General features: G+C 39.9%; 3 protein-coding genes across 5 annotated transcripts in view; 1 reads left to right on the forward strand and 2 right to left on the reverse strand.

Moving 5' to 3' along the window:
• Positions 1–2,676, reverse strand: part of taf9 (TAF9 RNA polymerase II, TATA box binding protein (TBP)-associated factor) — a 2,704-nt gene extending 28 nt beyond the window's left edge. The window contains exons 1-7 of the mRNA XM_027000132.2: positions 2,606–2,676; positions 2,040–2,121; positions 1,748–1,884; positions 1,513–1,647; positions 932–1,013; positions 554–664; positions 1–316 (exon numbers count right to left, since the gene is read on the reverse strand). The exon at positions 1–316 is cut by the window's left edge and continues 28 nt beyond it. Coding sequence (XP_026855933.1) covers positions 153–316; positions 554–664; positions 932–1,013; positions 1,513–1,647; positions 1,748–1,884; positions 2,040–2,121; positions 2,606–2,641 — 747 coding nt within the window. The 5' untranslated portion in view covers positions 2,642–2,676 and the 3' untranslated portion in view covers positions 1–152. The remainder of the gene's footprint in view (positions 317–553; positions 665–931; positions 1,014–1,512; positions 1,648–1,747; positions 1,885–2,039; positions 2,122–2,605) is intronic.
• A 48-nt stretch (positions 2,677–2,724) lies between these two features.
• On the forward strand, positions 2,725–6,850 carry rab24 (RAB24, member RAS oncogene family). Of its 2 annotated transcripts, none has more exons than XM_027000087.2 (9): positions 2,725–3,304; positions 3,621–3,764; positions 3,921–3,989; positions 4,084–4,162; positions 4,449–4,516; positions 4,611–4,710; positions 4,867–4,917; positions 5,019–5,078; positions 5,500–6,850. In XM_027000087.2, exons 2-9 carry the CDS (start codon positions 3,648–3,650, stop codon positions 5,562–5,564), a joined length of 609 nt encoding a protein of 202 aa, XP_026855888.2. In that variant the 5' UTR covers positions 2,725–3,304; positions 3,621–3,647; the 3' UTR covers positions 5,565–6,850. The 2 variants fall into 2 exon arrangements, with proteins under 2 accessions (XP_026855888.2, XP_026855889.2); XM_027000088.2 differs by having other exon boundaries at positions 3,655–3,764.
• On the reverse strand, positions 6,668–23,355 carry nsd1b (nuclear receptor binding SET domain protein 1b). Of its 2 annotated transcripts, XM_035527011.1 has the most exons (24): positions 22,990–23,355; positions 22,636–22,778; positions 21,747–22,349; positions 19,948–20,089; positions 19,292–19,461; positions 17,219–19,151; positions 16,992–17,104; positions 16,579–16,909; positions 16,194–16,294; positions 15,945–15,990; positions 14,785–14,951; positions 14,424–14,564; positions 14,030–14,153; positions 13,682–13,891; positions 13,147–13,326; positions 12,786–12,942; positions 12,135–12,340; positions 11,887–11,999; positions 11,521–11,790; positions 11,202–11,318; positions 10,956–11,097; positions 10,643–10,749; positions 10,257–10,452; positions 6,668–9,821 (listed from the first exon to the last, which is right to left on the reverse strand). In XM_035527011.1, exons 3-24 carry the CDS (start codon positions 21,972–21,974, stop codon positions 9,244–9,246), a joined length of 5,772 nt encoding a protein of 1,923 aa, XP_035382904.1. In that variant the 5' UTR covers positions 21,975–22,349; positions 22,636–22,778; positions 22,990–23,355; the 3' UTR covers positions 6,668–9,243. The 2 variants fall into 2 exon arrangements, with proteins under 2 accessions (XP_035382904.1, XP_035382905.1); XM_035527012.1 differs by lacking the exon at positions 22,636–22,778.
• Between the last annotated feature and the right edge of the window lie 1,989 nt (positions 23,356–25,344).

Consider the following 25,344-nt stretch of genomic DNA (forward strand, 5'->3'; position numbering starts at 1 on the left):
ACAAACAAATTAGCATTGCTCAAGACACTATAGTTAATGGTATAACCAAAACCATGTTATGGAGCAGAATTAACACAAAACTCAAAAGTATAATATATTTACAAGCTTTTTTAGCACTTAGCATCTACTGACAGAACTTATACATGGGGTCATTAGGCATCATAGTCATCATCATCTTCATGCTTTCTTTTCAGAGATCCTGATTCGCTGGATGAGTTCTGAGACACCATGTTGGTTGTGATGAGGATGTTTTTGGAGCCAATGAGAGAGGGATTGATAAGGACATTTTGGACTGTGCCTGGGGTTGTCGGGGTAGCTGCAAAAACAACATATTTAGCAATATTTACTCCTCACATGTGGCATGAGTTTGAGAATAAAATGACACCTCCTTCTTCAGTTTTTATATACTAGCATTTTTTTGTCCCAAATCTTTATCAATGCATGCACTTGTGTGCACATAAAACAAAACAAAACAAAACAAAAACAACAACAAAAAAAACACCAACCAACCAAAAACAAATGTCACCCTTTGTGATGTACTGTCAGCACTCACCTGACTTGACAGAGGCAGCCTGTGAAGAGGGGATCTGGACAGTGAAGCGCTGACCTGTCAATGACATTGGTGTTCCCACTTTAGTGCCTATTGTCTGCACTGAGGGGGTACCTGGTGACAGACCAGACATGACCATGAAATACCCCTTGAAATTTAGGTCCAGGAAAAGTGATTTACCATTATAACTATTTTTTTTGGAAGTGTTATCCATTGATGCATTTTCCTGGTGGCTAGGAATCAATTAACAATCCCCCAGCTCAGAAAAGATCAGAAAAGTTGAGAAACAAAACATTTTCACGACACTGGGATATGCAGACGAGAGTCTGACTCAAGCCATAGTACTTCGTTCTATCATCTGAATAGCCTGGGAGAACTCACCGAGAGTTGGCGTGCTCGGCCGACTGGACACTGCCCCCACGCTGAGCCGAGGGACTGTTATTCTACCTGCGGACGAGGACGTCTATGCAACACCAGACAGCACATGAGAACCATGTCACAAAAACAAATGAGCTGCTTTAACTGACCAGATGTCACTTATTTAGAACACCTTAGCTAATTAAATTGTGTTCTCATCCTGGTTTGACTTTTGACATGGCCTACAGGTAAAGGCTGAAATCACATTGTCAGGGCAGATCTCGGTATTAAGGAGATTCTTGAGAGAACATTCTAAGAAGAGTGTTTGGACAACAGATATGCAGTTCTTGCTTAAAGAAACCTGGCGGTGGAAGCTTTGTGCACAAAGCCTGAGTATGTGAGTCAAGTACGATTATGAATGGAATGACTTATGTTTGATTACAATAACTGCAAGGTCATCACATTTGAAATTTAAGATGACAAAGATGACTTTGCCATCTGTGATCACCACCATTAGATGGCATGCAAAAATTTTGTTTCAATTCAGTCTTGAGCAGACATGTATGGTACATTCAAATATGTAAATGCATATCAAACATCCAGACCTTTTTCTGCAGTGACTTGAGCCTGTAGTTAGGTGCGGTTAGACAGTAGCGATCTGGTGGAAGGCGTGGCCCTGTGTAGGGCTTAATCAAGGGTAGTGGGGTTAAGTTCTTCTGCCTGGCAACTTCCATAAGAAACTGAAATAAATGAAAGTTTCAGGTCAGAGTTGATTTTATTATATGTTTACAAGTGATTCATAACAAGTCCAAATTCTTGTGAATATAGAGAATGTCTTACATCTCGCGGTGGTGGAGATGTGAAGGACTGATCCATTCTACACTGGATAGCTAACCGAATATCATCGGCATCAACGTTTGATTTCTTAGCGTGGGTGGCGTATATTTTGGCGTCTTCTATTATAGTTGTGACATACCCTACAGGAGGACAAAGATGTAGCGGTCAAAGCGAATTTATATTTTGTGTAAACAGTTTTTGATTTTCACATCTGCGAGGTAGCTAAATAACTAGAGGTATTAACATCAGCAGTCAGATCTTAATTCTTAATTAAATTGAAAAGACCATAACTTACTGTACGTGAACTCCAACATTTGATTGATGACCCTGGGCTCATATTCTGTGATCCCCATGTCTTTCAAAATCTGGATCATAACCTTTACAAAATAAACAAGAATACTTGCTATGATGTGTGAATGCATAATTTAAGTCTACTAGCAAAACAAAAGATGAGCGTAGCTAACTAGTAGTATCCTGCTAGTTAGCTAGCCAGCTAGCTAGCTAGATAACTTTAACTACATCGCAATCAATCGGATGTGTTGTGTGAGTCCATTTGCTTACTGCTACTATGTCTCAAATAAAACTAAAGATTTAGATTTAGAGAGGAATATTGAAGAACATGACATAAAGAACCAAAATGACATTATTAATGAATATAAATCTAGCTAGATAACAAAAAAAAGAACGAGCTAATTAACTAGCTAGCTAGCCAGCCAGGACAGTGCAGCTGAATTGCTTATCCACTTTAGTTTTATATTATCAACACATTCACTTAAACAAAACTGATTTGCTTGTCTTTTAATTAAATCGAGCTCAATATAGTGCATGGGTAAAATGCTTTTCTTCATAGTAGTCATCTACCTGTGCATCTTTCGGAACTGTTTTCGGAGACGCCATTTTTCACGTTTGATCATTTGCCCCGCCCCCTGTCGTGTAATGATGAGGTCATATCCGGTAACATAAAATACCTCGTCCCCAAGTTCTTCTAAATGATCACTTTAGTTCCTATCGGAGTGCAAGTGTGGTTGTTTGTTTTTAGCCAATGGATGTTTAAATAGGACTGAGTACTGACCAAGGGACCAAGAGCTTACTTCATGGAGTACTGAAGCTAACAAAACATAATTCGGAGTTAATTTGACGAAGGAATACGTCAGTTTAGTCGCGTTTCGTTAGCAAAGATTACCGTTATCGACAGCACTTTACAATAATATAATCTAATCTAGCTCGCAAACCTATGCTTGCTAAGAGCTAGTTAGTTAACGCTAGCTATCTTGCGAATAGCTAGCTCATCTTGTTGTTTATCGACTGAGTTAACTTATACTACGGCCAACTTTGCACTATAAATTGTTTTTCGATTCTAGTGTATTTGGTATATGTACATTAGTTATCTGTCTTGCTGTCTGATTATTTTTTTCACGGGGCAAGCTGGCTCTTAACTTTTAATTATTTAATTGTTAGCTAGGGGTAGCTAGTTGGGTTTCGTAGCTAACATCAAATTAAATTGCTTATTAGAAGACCGCAACAACTAGCTATCATCTTCATCACTGTACTAATTAAGAGGTAAGTGGAAAACAGTGAAACTGACTAGCTAGCTGGCCAAATCTGTTGCGTCAACACAGCCAGCAATGCATGTAGTGCTGCTAGAACTGACGTATGTATGAAATTATAATGGGTCTTGCGAAGTGAGTTGCAGATTAGTGGCCAGTGTCAACATCTTGCTATATCAGTTAACCATGTTATGTAGTACTCTGGCATCTATAGTTAGCTTTCCTCTTAATGTGCTTACACTACATGTGACTATACTTATTAATACACAGCTGAAGTAGTCAGTCAGGCAGTTGTGGTGATGTAGCCTCAATGTCGATTCTCTTTTCAGTTTTCTTTCTACTCTTATAAATAAACTATGACAGCAATGCGTGTTGATGTCAAAGTGGTGATGCTGGGAAAGGAGAGTGTGGGTAAAACCAGTCTGGTGGAGAGATATGTACACCATCGCTTTCTTGTTGGACCATATCAGAATGTGAGTACTGGAACCTGGGTTTTTAACAAGGGTTAAGAAAATATCCACAAGCTGGAAACCCTGTGTAAAAGTAAGAATATTGAAGGCATCTATATCTTATTTGTAGGGTGAAAAAATGTATTTAAAATGCTTATAATTTTGCATTTTCCCCAATAGACCATTGGAGCTGCATTTGTTGCAAAGGCAATCAACATTGGTGAGAAGATGATTACACTGGGAATATGGGTGAGTGTTTGCATATTCATGTTTATTGTCACTTTGGGTCCATCATAAACATTACATTCATTAGAAACATCATATTCTCCTCTCCTCTGTCCAGGACACAGCTGGATCTGAGCGATATGAGGCTATGAGCAGAATTTACTACAGGGGTGCCCGAGCTGCCATTGTCTGTTATGGTATAAGTTTCCTTCTCCTTGAAGACATTAAAACATTGCTTTACATCAGCTCAATCCCTTAATACAAGAGCTTTTTACCATGGTGTGCCGTTTCATTTCCTATGGAAAGCATACCAGTTAATCAACCCTTGGCAGGGGCTGAGGAGCCCGAGGCTGATGAACGTTTGCTCACCTTCTGTGTTTTTATCTTACGTAACCTTTGAAGTCATTTACAACTTGGCGCTCTGTGGGAAAACATCTTGTATTTATCTTTAGCGCTGTGATCTTTTTAACTATTGCTCTTTAGACCTGACGGACAGCAGCAGCTTCCTGAGGGCAAAGTTCTGGGTAAAGGAGCTCCAGACCTTTGAAGAGGTGCACAAGCATCTTTTCTTCTATAGTACCCGACTGAGATGTGCTTTTTATCCATGTGTGGTATAAACTGTTGCCCTCTTCTTTTGATCTGTAGCATTGCAAGATCTATTTGTGTGGCACCAAGAATGATCTCATTGAGGCTGACAGGAGTATGAGACAAGTTGACTACCATGATGTCCAGGACTTTGCAGAAGGTAAAACACTTATGTTAATGTTTGAACATTAAGTTTTTTTTCTAGCGGATGTTAAAAATCTTTTAAAATTAATATTACAGTGAGTAACAAACAGTAATCTGCCAATAATCAATGAATAATCACTGAACACTAATCAATACCTTCTATCATCCACAGAAATAGGGGCACATCATTTTGAGACATCTAGCAAAACAGGAAACAATGTTGGTAAGCACTACTTCAGTTACTTTTTGTGCCTTAAATGCTTGTGTACATAGTCAAACAAACAGTAATTTTGTTTAAAAAAATGATTTCCCTTCTTATAACAGATGAACTATTCATAAAAGTAGCACTGGACTTCAGTAACTCAGCCTTAGAGCTCATGCGAGGTAAGAGTCTGTCATGCTAACACTACATTTTGTTTTTGCCAACATGTAACAAGTAATGGATTTCACTCTGGGCACCTCAGTCCTCACGTATTGTTGCCCAAGTGCTGATACTGTCTTGTAGAATTGGTGTAGTATGTGAAGATGATTGGATCTTCCCAAACCCGTCTGACCTAATAGTCTCCCCTTTGATTTTTCTTCTCTATCTAAATCAATTGTATTCATTTTATTATTGTTTTCTGTTTAGTTTTATGTGACCTATTTTTGCTGTAGTTCAGGAAATGTATCTTGGGATGTAGTAAATTTTTTTTTTTTTTTTTTAATTTCATTTCAATCTTTTTTTGTCTGTGTTAATCACTTTGATTTGCCACTTTGAAATGTGGCATATATTGTACTATACTTTCCTTGACTTGCTTTCTTATAGATGAGAAAGGAGTGGACCTGGGCCATAAGAAGGACTCCTATTTCTACGCATGCTGCCACCACTGACCCCACACAAGGCACGGTTGTGTGATCTGTTACCTGGAAACACTGGATGTCCTCACCTTTTTTAATTTAAAATCAAAGACTACATCTCCCCCCCCCCCCACCCCCCTGTTGTGCCATGAAGTGTGTGGGAGTGTCAAGCGTCATTACAAAACAGGAAAAATTTCATAAGACTCTTTGATAATGAAGACTGGATGAAATGAATGCTGACATACTTCCCTCTGTAAAGAGGAAAAAAGAGAACTGGGACCCACACTGCAGGAAGTGATCATTACCACTACCCATGATAGCCCCCCTCCCCCCACATAATTGCCTTGAGAGATTTCTTTTGTTTTATTGACTTAAACGTTTTTTTGGGGTGTTGTCTGTGACCATCTAAGTTTACAAGTAAAGCTGCTTTGGCCCATTTTGTTGTGTGCATATATCTTTGCACAGTAGTAAGGTTGTATTTATTGATGGAAGCTGATTTTTCATGCCTGCAAACACCAGTGTATTTCTGTCCTAATAATTTAGGGTCAAGAATTACAGTGGTGAAATTGTTTCTAGATATGAATGGAATACAATTTGTTTTGTTTCAGATGGGAAGATTATACCACTCAATAACATGAAAAAGATATTTTTATTGAATATTGTATGATCTCCAACATGAATAGCCTTCCAAAAGCAGATATGACTCTGGAAGTTGGAGGTGGCATGGTAACTCCCTGAATGTGGTCAGGTTTGGCTAAACGAGACAGAATACTGCTAATCTGGCTGTTTTGCCTTTCTTTCAGCCAGATCAGCGTAGACATGCAGTGCCTGTTTAATGTGACTTTCATGTTTACATTGTTTTTCACTTGAGTGTGATTCCTTTAAGCTTATATCATGCCTGTACAGATTCCAAACTTTGTGGGTTGTACGTAGGTGTTCCAACCTAAGGTAAATATCATAGTAAGCTATATGCATACTTTCCAAAAGGAAATGCTATTCAGTCCAATCTGCCAGTCACGTTACTTGCATTATCTAATTTTTGTGACCCAAAGCCTTCAGTAATGGACACTAAACAAAAAGGTTTATATCTTCTCCTCAGTATGGCACACCTAAGTTCTCTAGTTACAACATGTATACCATGCTCCAAGGTGTACAGAATGTCGAATTATAGGGTTGAGACTAATCAAGTCCTTAATCAAGGACTAATGAGGAACATGTGCGAAGTTTGAATACACTTGGCTTATTAAAGTTTGTCATGATTCTCATTTAAATTTACATCTGTAAGAAGACATAATTAAAAGTGCTCTGGATATTTTTAACTTTTAAAGTCCACATTTGTTTATGTGCTGGGGGACTTGTTATAAGAATCACTTACATTTTTAGAATGCCCCTTCAGTTGAGCCTGCCTAACACACTTTCTGAAGATAATAATATGCATTTGTGGTCAAATATGCTGTTAGCTGATGAATGGTAAAGGTTTTTTCTAGGATAGTGGAAGAAAAGAGTGTGAACAGGAATGGGAAACGTTATGTACCCTTGTTTATTATGTACAAAGCTCTACAGCACAATTAAAATTTCTCACAAGGCAGCAGATGTGTATTTTTCTTTCAGCAGATGCACCAGCATGAAGCAGACCAAAGCAGCACAACGGCAGTCTCAGAGAAGTGTTACAAAAACAAGCTGTGTTGTTTTACATATAAATACAGGTAAAAATTAAATGGTGTTCAAGTTTGATATGCAAGCCAGGACTTTGCAAGAAGTAATTTTGTCTTAATCTCACACCCATTCAAAGAAAGTGAAACTCTCCTTAACATTTAATTATAACGTTTTGCGCTGTCGCTTCCGGGAAGCCACGCTGTTGGATGAGAGGATGTGACAAGAGTGTGAGATAACATGCAATTAGTCCAAAACTATCTGTCAAACCAAATACACAGATCTACTGCCATTCCTTAGTGATGATCTTCACTGTTTCTTTGCGCCATTAGTGTTTTAAACCTTTAACGTTCTGTTACAGTTAAGAGTAAAAACATCTAATGAAGCATTATGAACTGCTATGGTAAAAATTCTTGCAGCACATCAAACATCTAGCTAGCTGCAGAACTGGCTTGAAACATCACTTGCATATAGAGCTTTAATGTACAAATATACACAATAAGTCAGTCATATATTCCTACTCAATGATCAATGGCAGCCTGTTTATGAAACTACAGACACATCATATGAAACATAATCCAACACAAATAGATGTATAGGAAAATTCAAGACATAATTAACCATTTCACACATTTTGGGTGGCAAAGTGGCACTGTGCAGTGTTTTTCTTTTATGTCTTACCAGCAGATGGTGCTAAAATCAAGAGCTGAACATCTTTGCCTTTTATTTTGTACACTGGGTTTTTTTGTGCACATTTGGACATGGGTATAAAGCACAAAAGGCTGGTGGCTACAGATATAACGTGCAGTGATGACTCACTAATTTAGTCCAGTAGTGCCTACCTCTATGCTTTTAAATGACAGAAAGGGCTAGTGTGCTGCTGCTGGGCTTATATTTGTGTGTTGCTTGATATAATTAAGGAACTCTTGTTTAAGGTTCTTAGTCTGCAAGTCATACCAATGTCAACACAATTCAAATTCATTTCCCAATTCAGCTATAAGAGAAATCACCAACCTCACACATCGCAGGCATTCCTCGTTGCATTTAACAATGATCTTAAAATGTATGAGCTCATCATGTTTAAGAGCCTATGCATTTGTATTTTAAAATATACCAGAACCCTAAACATGAAAGCAACAGTCCAGAGGTCTTTAAAACACAGATGAACTGGTCTAGTGAGTGGCTTGGGTAAGGCAAGATAAGTGGAGTGTGACACTAGAGCATGAACCTGATCACTCAAGCACTGGGTGCGCTGCTTTCATCATAGTGCATCAATCAACTCCAATTTCTAATTCAGGCATAAGCCTAAATCAACTTATGGCATAATTAATCCCTATTAGAAATAGATCAAGTGGACACACACTTGTCAAGTGCTTTGGTTAATTTGCCCACCATGGGCCTTTAGGCCTAAATGAAATGGGACTCGTGCATTTTTGAATGCAAATCACCCATGTTCACGCACTGAAGACAGTGATACAGTCTTTTAAATGTCTTGATTTCTGTAGCTTGCAGTTACACGCAAGTTGATGAACGCAACACCACCCCTCAGCAAGACTGAAGATTGTCCACATACAGCACTTAAACATAGTAGGTAATGGTTTTTTGTTTGTTTGTTTTTTGCAGGACAATAAATAAATAAAAACTAAAGGTCTCTTTTTGTGATGGAGATATTTTGAACCTTTCAATCTCTTTGTGATTTCCTCTAAAAAAATATTTTTTCAGGATCATTTGCTACCCAAAGTTTCAGCTTTTCTTTCATTGCTCTGTTAAATTTCTATGGTAAACTTGAATACATTAAAACTATGAAGTCTGTGTTCCCTTCAATAAAAAGGGAGAAGTAGATGTAAATGGGGTCTAGACAAACAAACTGATTGAATCAGCTAACAGGACCCGTTATCCTTTAATTCCATCAAGCAGCTTCAAACGCACTCCACTGTTATCCAAAGTCACTAGCTCCTACTCAAGTGAAGTAAACACACTATAGGTATACTGTCATCATTTAGTGGTTTGTTTACCTAAACCCTTTTGTAAAACAATAGAGTGATAAGAGCTGACAGATTCACACAGTGAGTGTACCTTCCATAGTGCTTTCTTCTCTTTGATCCTGTGTTTCTAGTTTGACCACTCGCTGGCCTCCAGTTTCCTCTCTGATCCCCTCGCCCTCCACCCTGTGCTGCTCCTGCCCCACCTGCTCCACCAAGCCCTTTTCGTCTTCTTTGTCCTCCCCATAGGAGGATGTAGGTGAGTAACTGCTGTTAAAAGTAATGTTAGCGCTAAGCGGCGGTTCGGAGGGACCGGGACTCAGCAGTGGGGCGGAGTTGGGTGCAGGGGCGGAAGGTTCGAAGGTGGGATGGCCATTCTCAGGGGGCGGGTTGCCACGGGTTGCCTTGAACAGGGGCAAGGCCTTGACAGGGTAGGAGGTGGCATGCTCTGACGTGTACTCACGGATCTCGCCGGGCTCCAGTGGCTCGGGGCCACACGGGTCGTGCTCGCTGCACGATAGGCGGCCGTCCAGCTTGGAGATGAAGAGCATGCCGTCACGGTGCTCCGCACAGTACGAGCTCGGACACATCTCACAGAAAGAGGCCGCCTCCTGACCGCACAGATCGCACTGGTGCCAGGGGCACTCCCAGCGCCCTGTCAGATCCATGTGTGCAGACACACACACGCACACACACATGCATGAACATACACATACACACATACACGCATACACCCTAAGTACAAGGCTTACTAGAATCTTAATGAAAGCAGTCACTGAATGATCAGAGCACTATCATCCCTTTCACTTCCATGTATCATGTATGGAAGTGGTATCTCCCAGAGGTGGTTAAGTTTCAGACCAAAATGTCCTGCCATGGTTTTCTATTCTACTTGCTTTCTTAAGCTAACCAGGAAATCCACACAGGTAGAGCAAACTCCTGGGGAGGACTTTCACTTTCAGGACCTGAACTATCCACATCTGCTGCCCTGTTAAAGAAGGCCTTATCCCTGAGCTAAACCAACAAATTACCAGAAACTCTCTGTACACACAGCATTCGAGAAGCCCGCTCCATACGTGCCGTGACTAACCTGCAGGCCTCTTGGTGAGGTTGAGGCAGTCTGCGTGGTACACCTTCGGACAGCCGGGCCTCTTGCATGAGACCATCTGGCCCCCGTCGCCGCAGCTGAAGCACTCGTCCTCCCGCTCCTTGGTCAGCTCCTGCGCCGGCTTGCGCTTCACCTGAACCTTCTTCTTCAGTTTACGGCCCTTATCGTCCAGGTTGTTCTCAGAAAGGCAAGGACGGAGGAACTTATACCTACGATGTAACCTAGGAACTTCCTCGCATCTTATACCAGTGCTGCTGATGTGAGATCGAGTTCTTAAATGCCAGTGATTGGCAATGTTAGGATTTGCAGTATAACGTTTGGTGGTGTGGTGTGTGGGGGCATCCGATAGTAAAAGCTCAGCTGTTTACCTTGGGCCTCACTCCTAGGAAGCCACTGCAGTTGGGTGAACCACATTTACACACAGTCTTCCCATTGCCCAGACATTCAAGGTTATAGTTGAAAGTTAACTCGGTGCCTTCAGAGAAAATATTAGAGTATTACCGAGTTATTTTTAGTCAGTTATTGATGGTATCTCTACCACTACTAGTAGTACATTAATTAGTTGATCTTGTTATTAAGGGTACACAATTTTTTCTAAGACAACATTATGCAACAAATGGGAGGTCAAATCACTTCAGCGGTGAATTGTAATTTGTAATTTCACAATATCATATGCCTTACCAGCGGGAATGTCGACCAGTGCAAAAAGCCCAACCCGAGTGTCCCCGTTTACTGTCCATTTCTGCGTCTCACAGTTGGGCTGGCAGCTGTGGTTCATGAATCGGGCCTGGTTTCCCTTTGGCCCTGCATCAATAATCCGGTCCTACCCAAAACAACAGACATTCGAGACAGCAGGTTACATTGGGCCTTCTTCAAATTCCATGAGGCGTAATAAAACTTTGACATGGCCATACTCGAAGGCTTTACCTTGTCCAGCGTAAGCATGTAGAAATTCCCGATGTCATTCTCCTGTGCGTGCTTAATCCGAGCTCGGCATTCCTCCTCGTCGATCACCTCCCCGACATACTCGCTTACAAATTCCCCCTGATGCCCAACACCATATGACTGGTTACATGAGGCACTTAAACTAACCCCAGATGTCAGGTTACACCAGCGACTTAAACCAACCTCACTTCAAGCTGTGGTTTAATTACAGTTACCACCAGCATGGATCGCTGATACATTCAAGGTTCTAAAGAAATACCATTTCCTTAGATCTGAACACGTCGGCATTTTCAAAGGCTACCTTCTTGATGTCGTGGCAGCAGCGCATGCCCCAGCCCCGCGCCAGCGTCCGGAAGATCTCCACCTGCGAGTACTGGCGCTTGGTGAAGCACTGGTTCTGGCAGCGCTCACCCGCAGGGCACACCTGCGGGTGGCACTCATACAGCAGCATGCGGTTGATGCACTCCGAGTCTATGCCGCACGGATTCTCATCCTCCGCCTTGCAGTTGCAGCGCGGGATCTCGGACAGGTCAGCGGTGATGATCTGCACTTTGCCAATTGGTCGGTTCACCTGCGGGGGTGGGGTGGGGGGGGGGTCGGTTTAGAGGAAGTGCAGTTGCCTTCCAGAGGCTTGCGAGCTGCACTAGTAAAGTGAAGCATTGGGGACCTTGATGTGTTTGTAAGGTGGAGGCTTCTTGTCATTGCGTCTGTCCTCCTGCAGTTGTCGAAGCTCCTTCTCAGCCTGCAGTTCCCGGAACCTTTTGGCAGCTTCTTCCAGTGCTGGGCAAGTAGAAATAACACCAGAATTACATCACAGCAATCTCACCTCTCATTTGTCTAATCTACATTAGTGAAGGGTTTTCTGAATGTGTGTACTGCAAAATTCTAAGTACACATTACATTTTCAATAATAACCTTTCTTGTAAATGGAGTCAACCCCTCGTCCCATTTTTTCTTTACTGTTGGCGTCTCCTTCCATGTACGGAAAGACACGAGCCTGATAGGTCCACAGGTAGTCATTAGAGCCAAAGAAAAGCACGGGGAACTCTCCAACGTCGTGTCTCATTCGCTGGATATTTTCTGGAATGTTCTCAGGATGACTGACTTCTGCAGGCCACCATCTGTCGAAGCATAAAAATGTATAAAACATAAAACACCTAGAACGTACAGAAATAGACCAACAAGTATTTTTAACAGAGATACTGAGAGTGTAGTTAAGTGTCCTGGAATTATTTACATGACTCCTTTATTTAGGAGTGTTCCCAGGAGAACTGTTAAGTTAGTCTTAGCGCACAACAAATTGGAATTTTATTGTCCAAAAAACAAAAGCTTTATAGAAATACAGGATAGTAAAAGAAGAAAGCAGCAGTTTTTCATTAAATTTTTCAAATTGTGACATTATCTCAGGGCAGCAAAATAACTTCCAAAATTCCAAAATTTGGAGAACACTTGAAGTGAACATTTCTTTTATGCAAGAAAAGCAAACACCTTCTAAACAAAGACACCAAAACACCAAAAGTCCAGCAAACCCTGTTTAACACCTGGCTGAGGGTCGCCTCTGCTGACCTGTATCGACCAACTTTGACCCACACCACCTCCTTGTAGTGCGGTTTCTTGCCTGCCCGGCAGTCGTTGCAGTACCAGCTACCCTCCGGCATCTCAATGTTCAGACACTCACGGTGAAAGGCTGCAGGACAGGACTCGCAACACAGCAGACTACCACCTGTAACGAGTCAGAGCAGCCAACCAATCAGCACGCAGAAAGCTCTAAGAGGAGGCGACGACCTCTGGCCATCAAACTGTGCAGCTTGGGGTGCGATGGCTCTTGCGGCCAATTATAAAAAAACAAGTTATGTCAGCAAGTGCCCGAAAGATGAGCTGTTCGGAAGCTGGGCCCAGTGACAGCACGCAGGCTGCTGGCACTGACCTTCCGAGCAAACGAAGCACCAGCTGACGTTGACGTGCTCGTGATTGCGGCAGCCCCTGCGTGGGGTGAAGTGGTTGGGACACAGGATGGTGTTGCTTGCCAGGACCAAGCTGCCAGCAGGTATGCAGAAATCAGTAGCGTGGTATGACACCGGACATCGGATGCAGCGGACCAGGCGGCCTGGTTCACCACACAAAGCACACAGAGGTGACACATTTCAGTCGGGAACTAGTGATGTCATCCATTAGCAGATTTAAATTTTGATTTATGTACTGAATAACTATTACTAATTACAATTTTCATAGCTATATTAGAATTTCTATCAATTAATACTAATTAAAAGTGTTCTTTTGATAGAAATGTGATTAATTTTCCTATAAAACTATACGGCAATTTCTCTGTAAGACCATTTGACATAAATAACCATTTGGCAACAAATCATGTATCACATATTTACATGTATTTACATGAGTTTTTATCACCCCCCGATGAATTCCGAGTGGTATGACGGAACAGTTGAGAAGGTAGTACACACCTTTCGAGATGGCCGGGTTGGCAGCGTTATCCGGGTTACTGATGAAGCAGGCAAGGCAGGCGTGCAGGGAGCAGCGGAAGCCCCGAATCAATGGCACAGCGGGTGCATGGCAGGCAATGCACTCGCTGTGGTAGAACTTCCCACATGTGGGCACCACACACCTCTTCACCTCCTTCCCAGGTTTCTTGCACACAAAGCATTCGTGCACGCCTAGGATTCAAAACACACACAGTTTGGGATGCTCAGTTACTGCACGTTGCACGCAAGGGCAAAAAGTTCAAAAAGTTTTGCCAGGCAGCGGACGTGTGCCGAGTGCTGTGATGTGCTGGACTGAGCAGGAATGCCCACCAGAGGTGCACTGCTGGCAGGTGAACTTCCCGGTCGGAGGCTCAGTCAGGCCGGCACACTGCACATGGAAGGCTCCATAGCACTGGCCCTCGCACACAAGCAGCTCACCTTGCTTCTCACACACCTTTCCAAACACATACAGGACACACATGAGGTCATTAGGTTAATGGCTGACAAATACACCATTATGTCTAAGGCTGTAAAATCATCTACTAATGATCACCTACTGATGGCGTTACAATGGTCCAAAAGATTTATAGGCAATATTTGCTCCCAAAAAATATTGCACAGTAGCGAACTCATAACAGTCTTTTAGATTTTTTAATTTTTAAGTGGTTATCTGGTAACTGGTTATCTTTATCTGTTATTCAAAATAACCATCTTAGGAACTCACCTGACACACATTATCCCTTAGTAAGTTCCCACCTCCCTTCTCCACTGAAACTCTCTTACTGGGTGAGAATCCTTCATCACCCTCATCTTTCCTCTCCGAATTAAGAGACGGGTCATAACATTCTTGCTTGGGGACACGTGTCTGAATGGTGTAAGTGAGAAATGTTAATGTTTAAATGTTTAAAAAGGCATTCAGCATAATTTTATTTAACGTTTTCATTGTCATCAGCTGCAAACTGAGCCTAACATATCTGCCCAGACACATTTTGGAAAGTTTCTACAAGTTTCCCTTTACATATACATTTCATAAACAATTTAGGAGGTAAAAAAATTTCTGAAATTTACAGAGGCCCAGGTCACACCTCAGGTTCTGGAATGACTTTGCCGTCCTCAACTGGCTCTGGCTTGAGTGTCTCAGGGCTTGTGGAGGTCGTGTCTTCATCCCTCTCCAAGTTCTCTGGCAGCAGGCTACTCGCTTCAGACGTGAGCAGAGCAGGCTGCTTGCTCTTACTTTTTGACTGCCCAAACCCTGCATCCAGGACACAGAACGAATGTATAGTTCCATCACCAAAAAGGCAGAACAGAACAGTGCAATTTAGTTGAAAGTTTTGATAACAGCCATGACAGACATTTATTGATAATTTTGTTTCTTCATTCAATTTGTCACAATATGTTTGAAATAAGAGTAGGCACTAAAAGTGCTGAAATAGCATAATAGCATATCATTACAGAATATGATATATACAGATTAAACATAGCAAAAAAGAGGTTCTAAAGAAATCAAAAGTTATTTGAATTTATTTATTTATTTGTGTATTTTTAGCATTATTCCAGAACAATTGAGTCAATAGTGATGTTTCCATCCAAATAATGTTTTGGATAAAACCTTTAACACATTGACATTTTTGCCAAAACAGGGATTATTTATTTATTTATCAGTTATTAACTGATGATATTTTACAGATATTTTTAGGGATATTGACAAAATGCTTCTCCATTTAACTCTAGAATAGTTTGTTAATATGTGAAATGTGGAAAATTATAATGGATTTTTTTTTACTGGAAAAATATTGCAGTTGTCCATTAATTCTTTGTGACAGCATTTTCATCATCATACAGAAGCCATAAAACAAATGTAAATAAATACAAATATCCATAAATAGAATATTAATATAAAAATATGAATTAATATGGACATTTGAATGTGTTTAAATATGGGGTTCATTATTTGGTGTACTTCTATGTCTATATCTGGACTACTGTAACGTTATGGACTGTGGCGATTAGGTAAAATATGAAATAAACTGGTTAATCAGTTGTCTGGACATTCTTTCTTTCTTTGTATCCGTTCAATGCAAACTTTTGTTTTTGAAATGCATTTTCATTGTATAGCTTGTAAAACATGAAAAATGTCCATGGAAACACGGTTATTGACATTATTAAAACTAAACAACTATGTTTTTATAACAATTAAAACTAAACAACTATGTTTCTATATGTTTTTGGTAAATCATCAGCAAACCTGGATTAGCAGCATGTCCTGGACTACTGTTTCTTTGAGACTTCACCTATGAAAGAGTCTAGAATTACTCCTGTTTTACAGTAGACTACTAAACCACAGTTGGACATCATCAAAGCAGAAAAGGGCTGAATAAAGTTAAATTGTGATTTCACAACAATTTCAGACATTAAAGAAATTAGTAACCAGTCTACTGTTAGAAACTGTAATTTCATAATCTTTACAATTTTGAAAGACAACATTCACCAATACCTTCTTTTTTGGTGTTAGAATTGGTTCAACATCAAGTGAACTCTCTAGAATTTTCTTGGTAGGCTTTCTTTGCCTCTTTGCGCTTAGAGAGATGCCATCACCTAAACAACACAAATCCTTATAATGTTATAATGCAGTCCCCATTTCTAGAGTAGTTTGATTTCAGTTTTGCAAAATTCATGATAAACTATTAAATAGCTAAAGTTATTGATAACCAGGTCCTTCTTTGAATAATAGTCTATTGCTAACAATCAATTTATAAATCAATTAATACTTGTGGTACAATGAACGCCATATAAACTATGAACGCTAGTTCTAGTCTCTCTGGCCAACAAAAAATATTCAAGGTAGAATAAAAATGTTTTTTGCATGAACAGTTACTTACCAGTTGTTGAACTAGTCTGACCTGGAAGCTGTTCTTTAGAACAATTTTCAGCACATGGGGAAGGGACTGCTTCTGGAGGTGGAGTTAATGTGTCTACAGTCATCAACTGCCCCTCTTGACATGGATTATTCTCTGTGGTGGGAGGAGTCTTAGACCTCTCTTCAGGGGGAGGAGTCTTAGCCCTCTCTTCAGGGGGAGGAGTCTTAGACCTTTCTTCAGGGGGAGGAGTCTGAATTTCAGGCAGTAAGCTTAGAACACTTTGTATTGTTCCTTGAAGCTCCTGTGTCTCTGGCAATTTCTCATTGACATCTCCAGAATTGGTTTTACTAACCTGAAAAAGGTGATTGAGAAATTATATGTAAAATAATTTTAATACTCATCTAAACATAGAAAATAACCATGCATTCAACTACCTTTCGCAAGGTTTCAGCTTTCTTTTTGATTTTCTTCTTAGTGGCAAATATCTGATCATATTCCTCTGTCCATTCTATGAGTCTTTTGCTAGGCTTTCTGATACGTTTACTTTCTGTGAAAGACAAGAATCCAGATCCAATATAAACATTAAAAATTTTACATCTTCCCCCAAAAGGTATTAACAGTTCTGTAATTACATTGCTATTACCTCCAATAATTGTCTTACCTGTGGGAAAACTAGTCATTTCCTGGCTGCCCAGAGTAACAGGGTCTGGGTTTGTATCCACTTCTTTCTTTGGCGATGTACTTGACTCTTTTGCACCAGGCATTAGAGAACTATTCTGTTCTGTAGGCAACATCTGTTCCTGCTTCTGGTCACTTCTGACTTCTACTTGCAGCACTTTTTTGTTGTCCTGGTCAAACCTTAGCCAGCGCTTTTTAGGTACACTGCCAAAAAAAGTGTTCTCAAGGTTCTCATTGGGTAAATTGCATGCTGGGGTCTGTGTGCCCTCCGAATTCCTGCTACATGCATGTTTTGAGAGCTCAGGACACACATCAACTTTACTACGCTTCTTCTTGTTCAGCACAGCTTGACTTTTTTTGTTAGGTCTTCTAACGCATTTTGATATGTTTGACATTGTCTGACATTGGTGAATCACACAGTCAGTGGCACCTCCATCTTGGAGTGTCTTAACATCCAGGTTTGGCTCAACTGTTGTGTTTGTTTTACTGTGTTTGGATTTAAAGCTAGACATTTTGTCCTGTTCATACTTTTGGGGACTTCGTGAGGAGCACTTGATTTTATCATGTTTAACATTACCAAAATCATTCTTTATATCATCTTTTGGAATAAGGGATGGCTCCTCCTTAATGAGCACATTTGTAGGTAAAGGTTCCACTACCAAAGTTCTGCCATCTTTTTCTCGGCTATCATGCATATCCTTTAACAGCATCAGGTATGTGCTAAATTTATAGTTTGCATCTGGCTGAAATGTAATTGGCTTGCAATTATTTTCACATTCCAGTGACTTGAAGGTTATTTCTTTCATATCTTCAAGATCCTGCAAATTAAAAAGCAAAGGAGATGGAGTGGAACTAGTTGATACATCAGACCCATTATTCTCTTGTTTGAATTTTGATAGATTACAATCGATAGGATCAGGAGATATCAGACAAGCTTCATCCTCAGATTTGATTGCAACGTCACCTTTCAAAGAGGGGAGATCTGTAGCTATCTTTACATTTTCATTCTTTATCATGTCACCGTTAAATCCAGGACTTACATCTGTTTGTGTCACCTTTTTCTTTTCAGCAGATGCACATATGGTAACAGATATATCATTCTCTGAGTCACCATTTGCTACTGTTTGCTCCTGACTTTTGTTAGGTGGTAGCTTCTTCCGGAGCTCTGCCTCCTCCAATGCTCTCAGTGCTCTGGTCATGAGACGACTGCTGGCTGGAAGACATGCAACTCTCCTGTCAAGAGCTTTCTTGGCTTCTACAGACAAGTGTTCAAGTCCTGTGGTTTGACTCTCTCTAGACTTCACACTCGCCGCATCTGGGATCTTAATCTTGCAAGATACCTTACCAAAGGAGCAATTAACAGATTTAATTCCTGCACGACTGAATACTCCACTGGCTGGGCTTTTTCCTGCTTTGCTGAACCAGAGACCACCCTGGCCCTCAGGGCTTTTCTTTGACTCCTTGTTGTTTGGGTTCATGTTTTGTCTTGAAGGCTGATCAGTAATGGAATTTTTTGAGGGTGGTTCACTGCCTTTAGGACATCTGTGGATCTGTGGCACTGAATCAATGTCGGAATAAGGACTCTCCACAGCTTCTTCCACCTTAGCTGTTTCACAAACCAACTCATCAAGTTTTGTAAATAGTGCTGCTGACGTCTTTCTTTTCTTCTTCTTGCATTTAGACTTAATCAAAGTGTTCTGGTCTTTATGTGCAATATTGCCATTGGCTAGATGACCACTTTCAGAAGTCCCCATGGGCAAACGGGTGAACTTGTCTTCTTGGTCTTGTGTGGTTCCATCAACTGAGGTCTTTTCTGTGAATTCAGAAGTTGGGATGGAGATCCTGGGTTTCTCCAGGAAAAGTGCCTCTGCCTCAGACACACCAGCAGTCCAAGAGCTCAGAAACCTCTTGGGGACCTGGAGAAGAGACAGAGAAGCAAAAAACCTAGAAGGGTTTTCTGTATCTGTAACTTCTGTATCATTTTTATGACAGACCAGTAAATCAATCAATTATTTTATTGATACTATTATAGTATTAATTATTACAGACTAATTACAGAGTATCTGCAGTTTTCATCTTGTTTTCCCCCTCTCTTTGGACCAGGGAGGTTGTGAAACTGATATCCACCCACAAATATATGGGTGGCTTTCTCAGAGACCCAGGCCAGCTCCTCAGGTTCCCCAAATGTCTTGATGTAATACTGACGGCAGAGTCTATCACATAGCTCTGAAATACCATAGTACAGAGAGAAAAGAAAAAAAAGAATCAAGTTTTTGCATCTCTAGCAGGTAACCAGGAGGCAAGTTGCATTCTTTTTTTGACAAAAGGGCACAAGTATACATTAAACCCAATTGGGCCAAATCAGGAATAGCCAAAACTGAATAGCCAAAGACTTAAAAGGTATAATTTTGAGTTTGAGTTTACTGAAAATACACACAGATGTCATTCTAATTAACATAATATATTGCTACAATTTACTCTTAGTAGCTTTACCACAGAACAAACAAAAACTGTTATGCCATAAACCTGAACATAACCCATATGTGCATAAAACACACTAAAGTTCTTTTTAAAATAATATTATATTAACATGTTCAATATTGCTACATTTGCAGAAAATCACAGTAACAAAGAACTGATGGGTGGCCTCTTGCATATTCAGGCGTTACACTTGTCTTTTCATTATCAGAACAGTGATAAATATTAACATACCTTTTATTTTGTGATAGGTACCCAATACTGGATCAACAGTCACTCGACATGGCCACCATGGTCTACGGTTGAACTTGGCCCATATAATTTCACCTTCAAGGTATTGCACTGGTGGATGAGATCTTGTCTTTGGGTCGTTTATCTGTAGTAAACAACAGACAGTGAGCTTCAAAATTAATATTTTAATAAATACTACTTCAAAGTCACAGTATTACATAATATGAAAGGGAAATTCAAATAAAATATCCTTACCTCACAAAGATTTCAAAAAGGTAGCAAACAATATTTTTAGAAAATTAATAAAATGAGATAAAATGCATCTTTATAACATTTTTGTTACTACCATTAGAGATAGTTAAATTACATTGACTATCCTGTACTAGGTCATTCTAGAGCAAACAAATCAATATAAAATTTCACAATACGCATTTGCAGGCATCTACTGTTACACAAATGTTCAAATCATTTATGTACAAGGAATGCCATCAAATTACATGAAAGAACTATTACAGACAATATTGTAATTTACCACAGTACTGTAGATAAAAATCTAAAAATAATAACTTATATAGAAAGCAATTTAGGTATTTTTAAACAATAAAGTACTATACATTTTTAGTACTGAATGTTTTCATCTTTAATCATGTTATTTCTTTTTTTCCACAAAACCTGATCAGACACAGATAAATTCTAAGAAACTTTCTGGGAAACCTTCTATTAACTGTGTAATTTTTGGATTTAAAGGCTGCACTGAAAGCTTTCTAACTGAGTTTTTCTATAAAATAAAATATTTCAGTTTTTAGTGCCATTACATATATTTATATGGGATTAAGGAGACAAAATAGGTTTATAAACTTCCAATATGCACAAATTTTGAAGCATTATGGAAGGACTTACTCAAAAAGTGAAAACTCCAACTCCACGTGTCTCCAGGTGACAAACTTTCTGCCCTCAAGGAATTATAATTAAGGTTGAACAAATACTATTTTTATTTGTGACCAGTCTGGTACAGATTACTGCTCTCTTCATTACTGGCTGACACTGTGTTGTATACAGTTCCATATACATTGTTTATTTATGTATTTTTTAATATTCTTTTTTAATATTTAATATTATAACATATTAATTGTGTGTGTGACCCATAATGTCATATTACAGTACCAGCAGATGTATTTGCTCTTAAGTTGCTATTACTGAATGAAGTACTTAAAGTGTGATATTTGCCAAATACTGAGTAGTACCAATAAATAGCACTAATAAAATTAAATTAATTTGACAAAGTTAGTCACAATATATATTTGCTTAGATTTTACTTAAAACTAAAAAACTCTTTTGTTACTAACAGGCAAACAGACTAAGTAGCTAGCAGGATACCCAGGTTAAACTGAACAAATAATTCATAAACTCAGCACTGTTTTGGCATTTTGTCACTGGGGAATTAAATGTGTCAGAATTCTTATAAAAAATCACTTTTTCCCCTGACATTTAAGGGCATTAATGTTTCGCAAAGGGATGGGCAGAATTTTATAGAATTTTGGTCAGCATAACACTGGATGATTACTATTACAATATAGCATTTTAATCATACAGTGCAGCCCTAGTTTGGATACGAAATGAATATGAAGTGATAACGGGATAAGATTATAGCGATTATAACTTGCCATTGTAACATCAGCAGGGCTGCATAGGGCGGCTGCATCATGAGCCGACTCTTCCTCAAAATTGTCATCCTCTTTCCCTGATGTGCAGGCATTTGAAATTTTGCCTTTGGATAAAGAGGTCTTACCAGTGAATTTTACCTTTTGATTTCTCTTCATAGTGGTGTCATTTTTAGGGCTACGGCAGTTTTCCATCGCAGACTTTGTCTCTGTATCCAAACCCTCATGTTCATCCTCATCCTCAAACAAAATTGACTCGAAGTGTAGGCCATTGGCAAATGGACTGGATGAATCAAGACTGAAGTCAGGACTTGGAGGGGACATGCAGTTGTTATTGTCAACTCTAGTATCAGACAAAGCTGTGTCCATTGTTTGGGATTTTGTGAGAGACGTGCGTCAATTTGTTTAAACTGGCAACCAGATGCCCCCCACAGTCACACGGAAAACATTTTCACAGCATTTCAGGATCCCTGCCCGTGGAATACCTGTCCAGGTAACTTCCCACAAAGGTCAGGTACTGAAGCTTTTTCAAGGGACTGTAAGGTTGGAAGCAGTCAGGGGTTATGTGTTTGTAAGTGGAATCAGACCAGAAGGCAGGAGTTGCGGCCAGGTGCCTTGTCTCTGAAGAGTGGAGTTTTCCATGTGATGAGACGGACTCTACAGCTCTCTTGGACAGCTGTAGACCTAAGCATCTGATGCATGCCACTGTGACACCTGAGACCGTTATGCTGTTATGGCTCCAACCTGACAAAGAGCAAACACGCACAATTAGGTAATAACATAAACAATAAATTCATAAATATGACACAACATTCACACACGCGCGTGTGTGTTATACATGTTCCATGTTTATTCTAAGACAATCGCGAACAGGTTTTGTTTTTACTGTTTATTGCGTATATAAAGGCCTCGATCGAATGTGAAAAAGCTTCAATTATTTAAGGATTCCGTGCGCTGTTAATATGAATACTGAAACGCTGCCTGCATGTCTAGAACTGTGCGCGGTTATAAGCTCTCTAAACACACATACCGCCAACTGGTAAACTGCTTTTCGCGAGCCTGGCACGGTAACGCAGCAATGATGTTAGGCGCACATATATGACACACTATGGTGACCACTGAAGGCGAGTCGAACTCTCTCTGTGACTGTCATCTTTCTGAGGAAGTAGAAACCTGAAATGCAATCATGACATAAATATCAAATAACATCGCTGTGCGCCTTGTAATTACAAACAGTTCGGGCGGGATTTTTACTCAGACATTGCAATGTCCTTCTCTCGGACAGATATCAATACTAGTTTACACACACTGACACTTAGACTGGTCAACTTGCTAATAAAGCATGTATAAAATGATGATCAAGGAAATGCGGACGAAATCTTACCATTCACATGTCGCTAATAAGAATGATTACTAAAAACTCTTCGTTTCTGCGCTCGAAATGGCCTTTTTTCCAAAATTGTGAAAGTGGATCAACAAATCCCAGCAGCAGCAGCAGCAGCACTAGGCCAAGAACCAGAGCACATATTCTTGCCACTTAGGCTAGCTATTAGTCTACCAGCGGCCCCTTCCAAATAGAAACACACCAAAAACATCCATTACACTCACAGACCAAAAAAAAAAACCCTGTCTCCGCGGTATTTGAGCTACACGTTCCCTCCACGTTGCGTTACGCAAGCTGTACTTTTCAATTGAAATGATTATTGTTTGCTTTCTGCCGACCTGCCCCTGATTCTGTTTCAAGCGGTGACTGTCCGTGGCTGTCTATGAACAGCCAATCGGCACGGCTACCCAACCCCCGGTGCTGCGGTAGCCCCCTCAGCCCTGAGCTAGACCTGATAGTTCTTACTTTTGCTGTAAAATAGAACTGCATATTTACATACAGCGCTTAAACTGCGCTAAAATCGCAGTATGAATGCGTTAAATATTATTCTTTTAAATTTATAGTGCTTTTGAACTCACTTTATCAGAGAGATATGGGTTGGTATATACTGTAGTGTAGTTTTAAATGCAGTTTTAAAAAGATGGCTAAATTCACATTAGCCAAACATTTGTGGGGGAACCCACAGATACTCCGTTGTTCGTTCGTCGTTTAAACGGGAATCAAAGGCAGTTCTGTGAAACTGGTGCTTCAAAATGGAGTCTGCTGCTGAAACAGGCCACAAAGTGTTAAAATATCGAGTTGATGTAGGCTACACATTCGAGAAGTTAAGACTGCACTTGGTAAAATCATTTTTACCAGGTACATACACACCGGTGGTTAGTACAGGCTGTTTAAATGACCATTGACACTACTGCGCAACAAATAGAATTTGGTGAGGAATTTAAGACTGTATACGCAGGAAAACATCGCACAACTCGGTCTTAAAAACGATTAGATCTTATACTCTCATAATAACGATATTTGCACGCAGCTGTGTGTACCTGTGCGCAAAACAATTCCTAGATTTCAGTGACAGCGCGTGTTGCAGATTATTATCTATTACAGGCTTTTTCTTTAGGGAGGGGGAAATGAAGGGGACGACACCATTTTAATCGTCAACCATGTTACATCAAACCAGTGTTGACGTTGAAGGTAAAAGAGCGCCTTGCGACGCGAATAAGGAAATTTGTCGCATTCGGTCTCTTCTGGAAGGCGGTAACATTGAAAGTCTGTTCTTAGATGCTCTGTATCATATTGCTTCCCTGACGTGTAGCCTACAAAAAACGTGAATAGGACAAAGTGATTATTTCCCCTTATAAATGACTTTGTACATGTGGTTATTGAGTCTATGGCCCTGGTTTTGTCGTGTGGAACAAAACTGCGAAATTGCAAGAAATTCGTGATGAAACGCGCGAACCGCAGTATTGTGTTTGATCCGCGAGGGAGACTCATCGCTGTTGCAGGCAGGCAACTGGGCCTGCTGCCGCGCGCCGCCTGAACAGCGCCTCAACTGAGTGAAAGTGATAGCTGCATCAAGAAACTTTTGCACATCACAGAATTATAGGCAAGAAAAATGAAACCACCAAGTTTTAATAGGAACGTACATTAAAAAAAAGATAAGAGTCCACAAAGTAGCCCGTGGCGCCTTTTGTTTTGATTCCGTATTTACGATGAAGGGTGTTTTATTTTTCTCCTGCTTGCTCGAGATAATTGTAAATACCTCATCAACATATTAACTTCCATTTTATGATTGTATATATTGCTTTAAAATTATACAGTATAGCAGAGCATCATATTTTTGTGTATCCAAAATAATGGATTCACAGTGTACAATCATTGGGTTGCCATAGCCATAGTTCTTTCTGTCTGATCATAAAATAATTTATGTAAGAATGCAAGACAGTGACACCAGATAGCCAAAAGCCCTGGTGTGTAACAATGCTTAATACATTTATTAAACTAAAAGCTGATATTTTAAATTAATAGTAATTGTAAGATATTATAACTGTTGTAATACACTACAAGCCCATCACCCACAACACCTATGAAAACAATGTTTTTTTAAAATTTGTTGCTTAATTTAGTTCGCTGTTGTAAAATGTTGTATGTTAATATCAGTGTGTCTGTGTTTGTTATGATTCACTCTGCAGTTCAATAAATGAACAATATTGATTAATCCATAGTTTTCAGGCCCACACTTATTCCCATTGCTTCCTACTCCCCCTAGTGGCAAATATTTTTATTTGACCTCTTACCCTTCAGTAGGGTATCGAATACAGCTGATAATTGGTCCTGAAGTTAAGCAGCCGAATTCAG

The sequence above is a fragment of the Electrophorus electricus genome, chromosome 6 (genome assembly GCF_013358815.1).
Source record: "Electrophorus electricus isolate fEleEle1 chromosome 6, fEleEle1.pri, whole genome shotgun sequence".
NCBI lineage: Eukaryota > Metazoa > Chordata > Actinopteri > Gymnotiformes > Gymnotidae > Electrophorus > Electrophorus electricus.

What these genes read in the sequence shown, in the direction of transcription:
- rab24 (XM_027000087.2), top strand. Translation starts at nt 3,648, where the DNA reads ATGACAGCAATGCGTGTTGATGTCAAAGTGGTGATGCTGGGAAAGGAG. An exon ending in AGCTGCCATTGTCTGTTATG is followed by an intron (nt 4,163 to 4,448) that starts GTATAAGTTTCC and finishes ATTGCTCTTTAG; the next exon opens with ACCTGACGGACAGCAGCAGC. An exon ending in AGCCTTAGAGCTCATGCGAG is followed by an intron (nt 5,079 to 5,499) that starts GTAAGAGTCTGT and finishes GCTTTCTTATAG; the next exon opens with ATGAGAAAGGAGTGGACCTG.
- nsd1b (XM_035527012.1), bottom strand. Translation starts at nt 21,974, where the DNA reads ATGGACACAGCTTTGTCTGATACTAGAGTTGACAATAACAACTGCATG. An exon ending in GTGCTTCGTTTGCTCGGAAG is followed by an intron (nt 12,943 to 13,146) that starts GTCAGTGCCAGC and finishes GACTCGTTACAG; the next exon opens with GTGGTAGTCTGCTGTGTTGC. An exon ending in CACCTTACAAACACATCAAG is followed by an intron (nt 11,791 to 11,886) that starts GTCCCCAATGCT and finishes CCACCCCCGCAG; the next exon opens with GTGAACCGACCAATTGGCAA.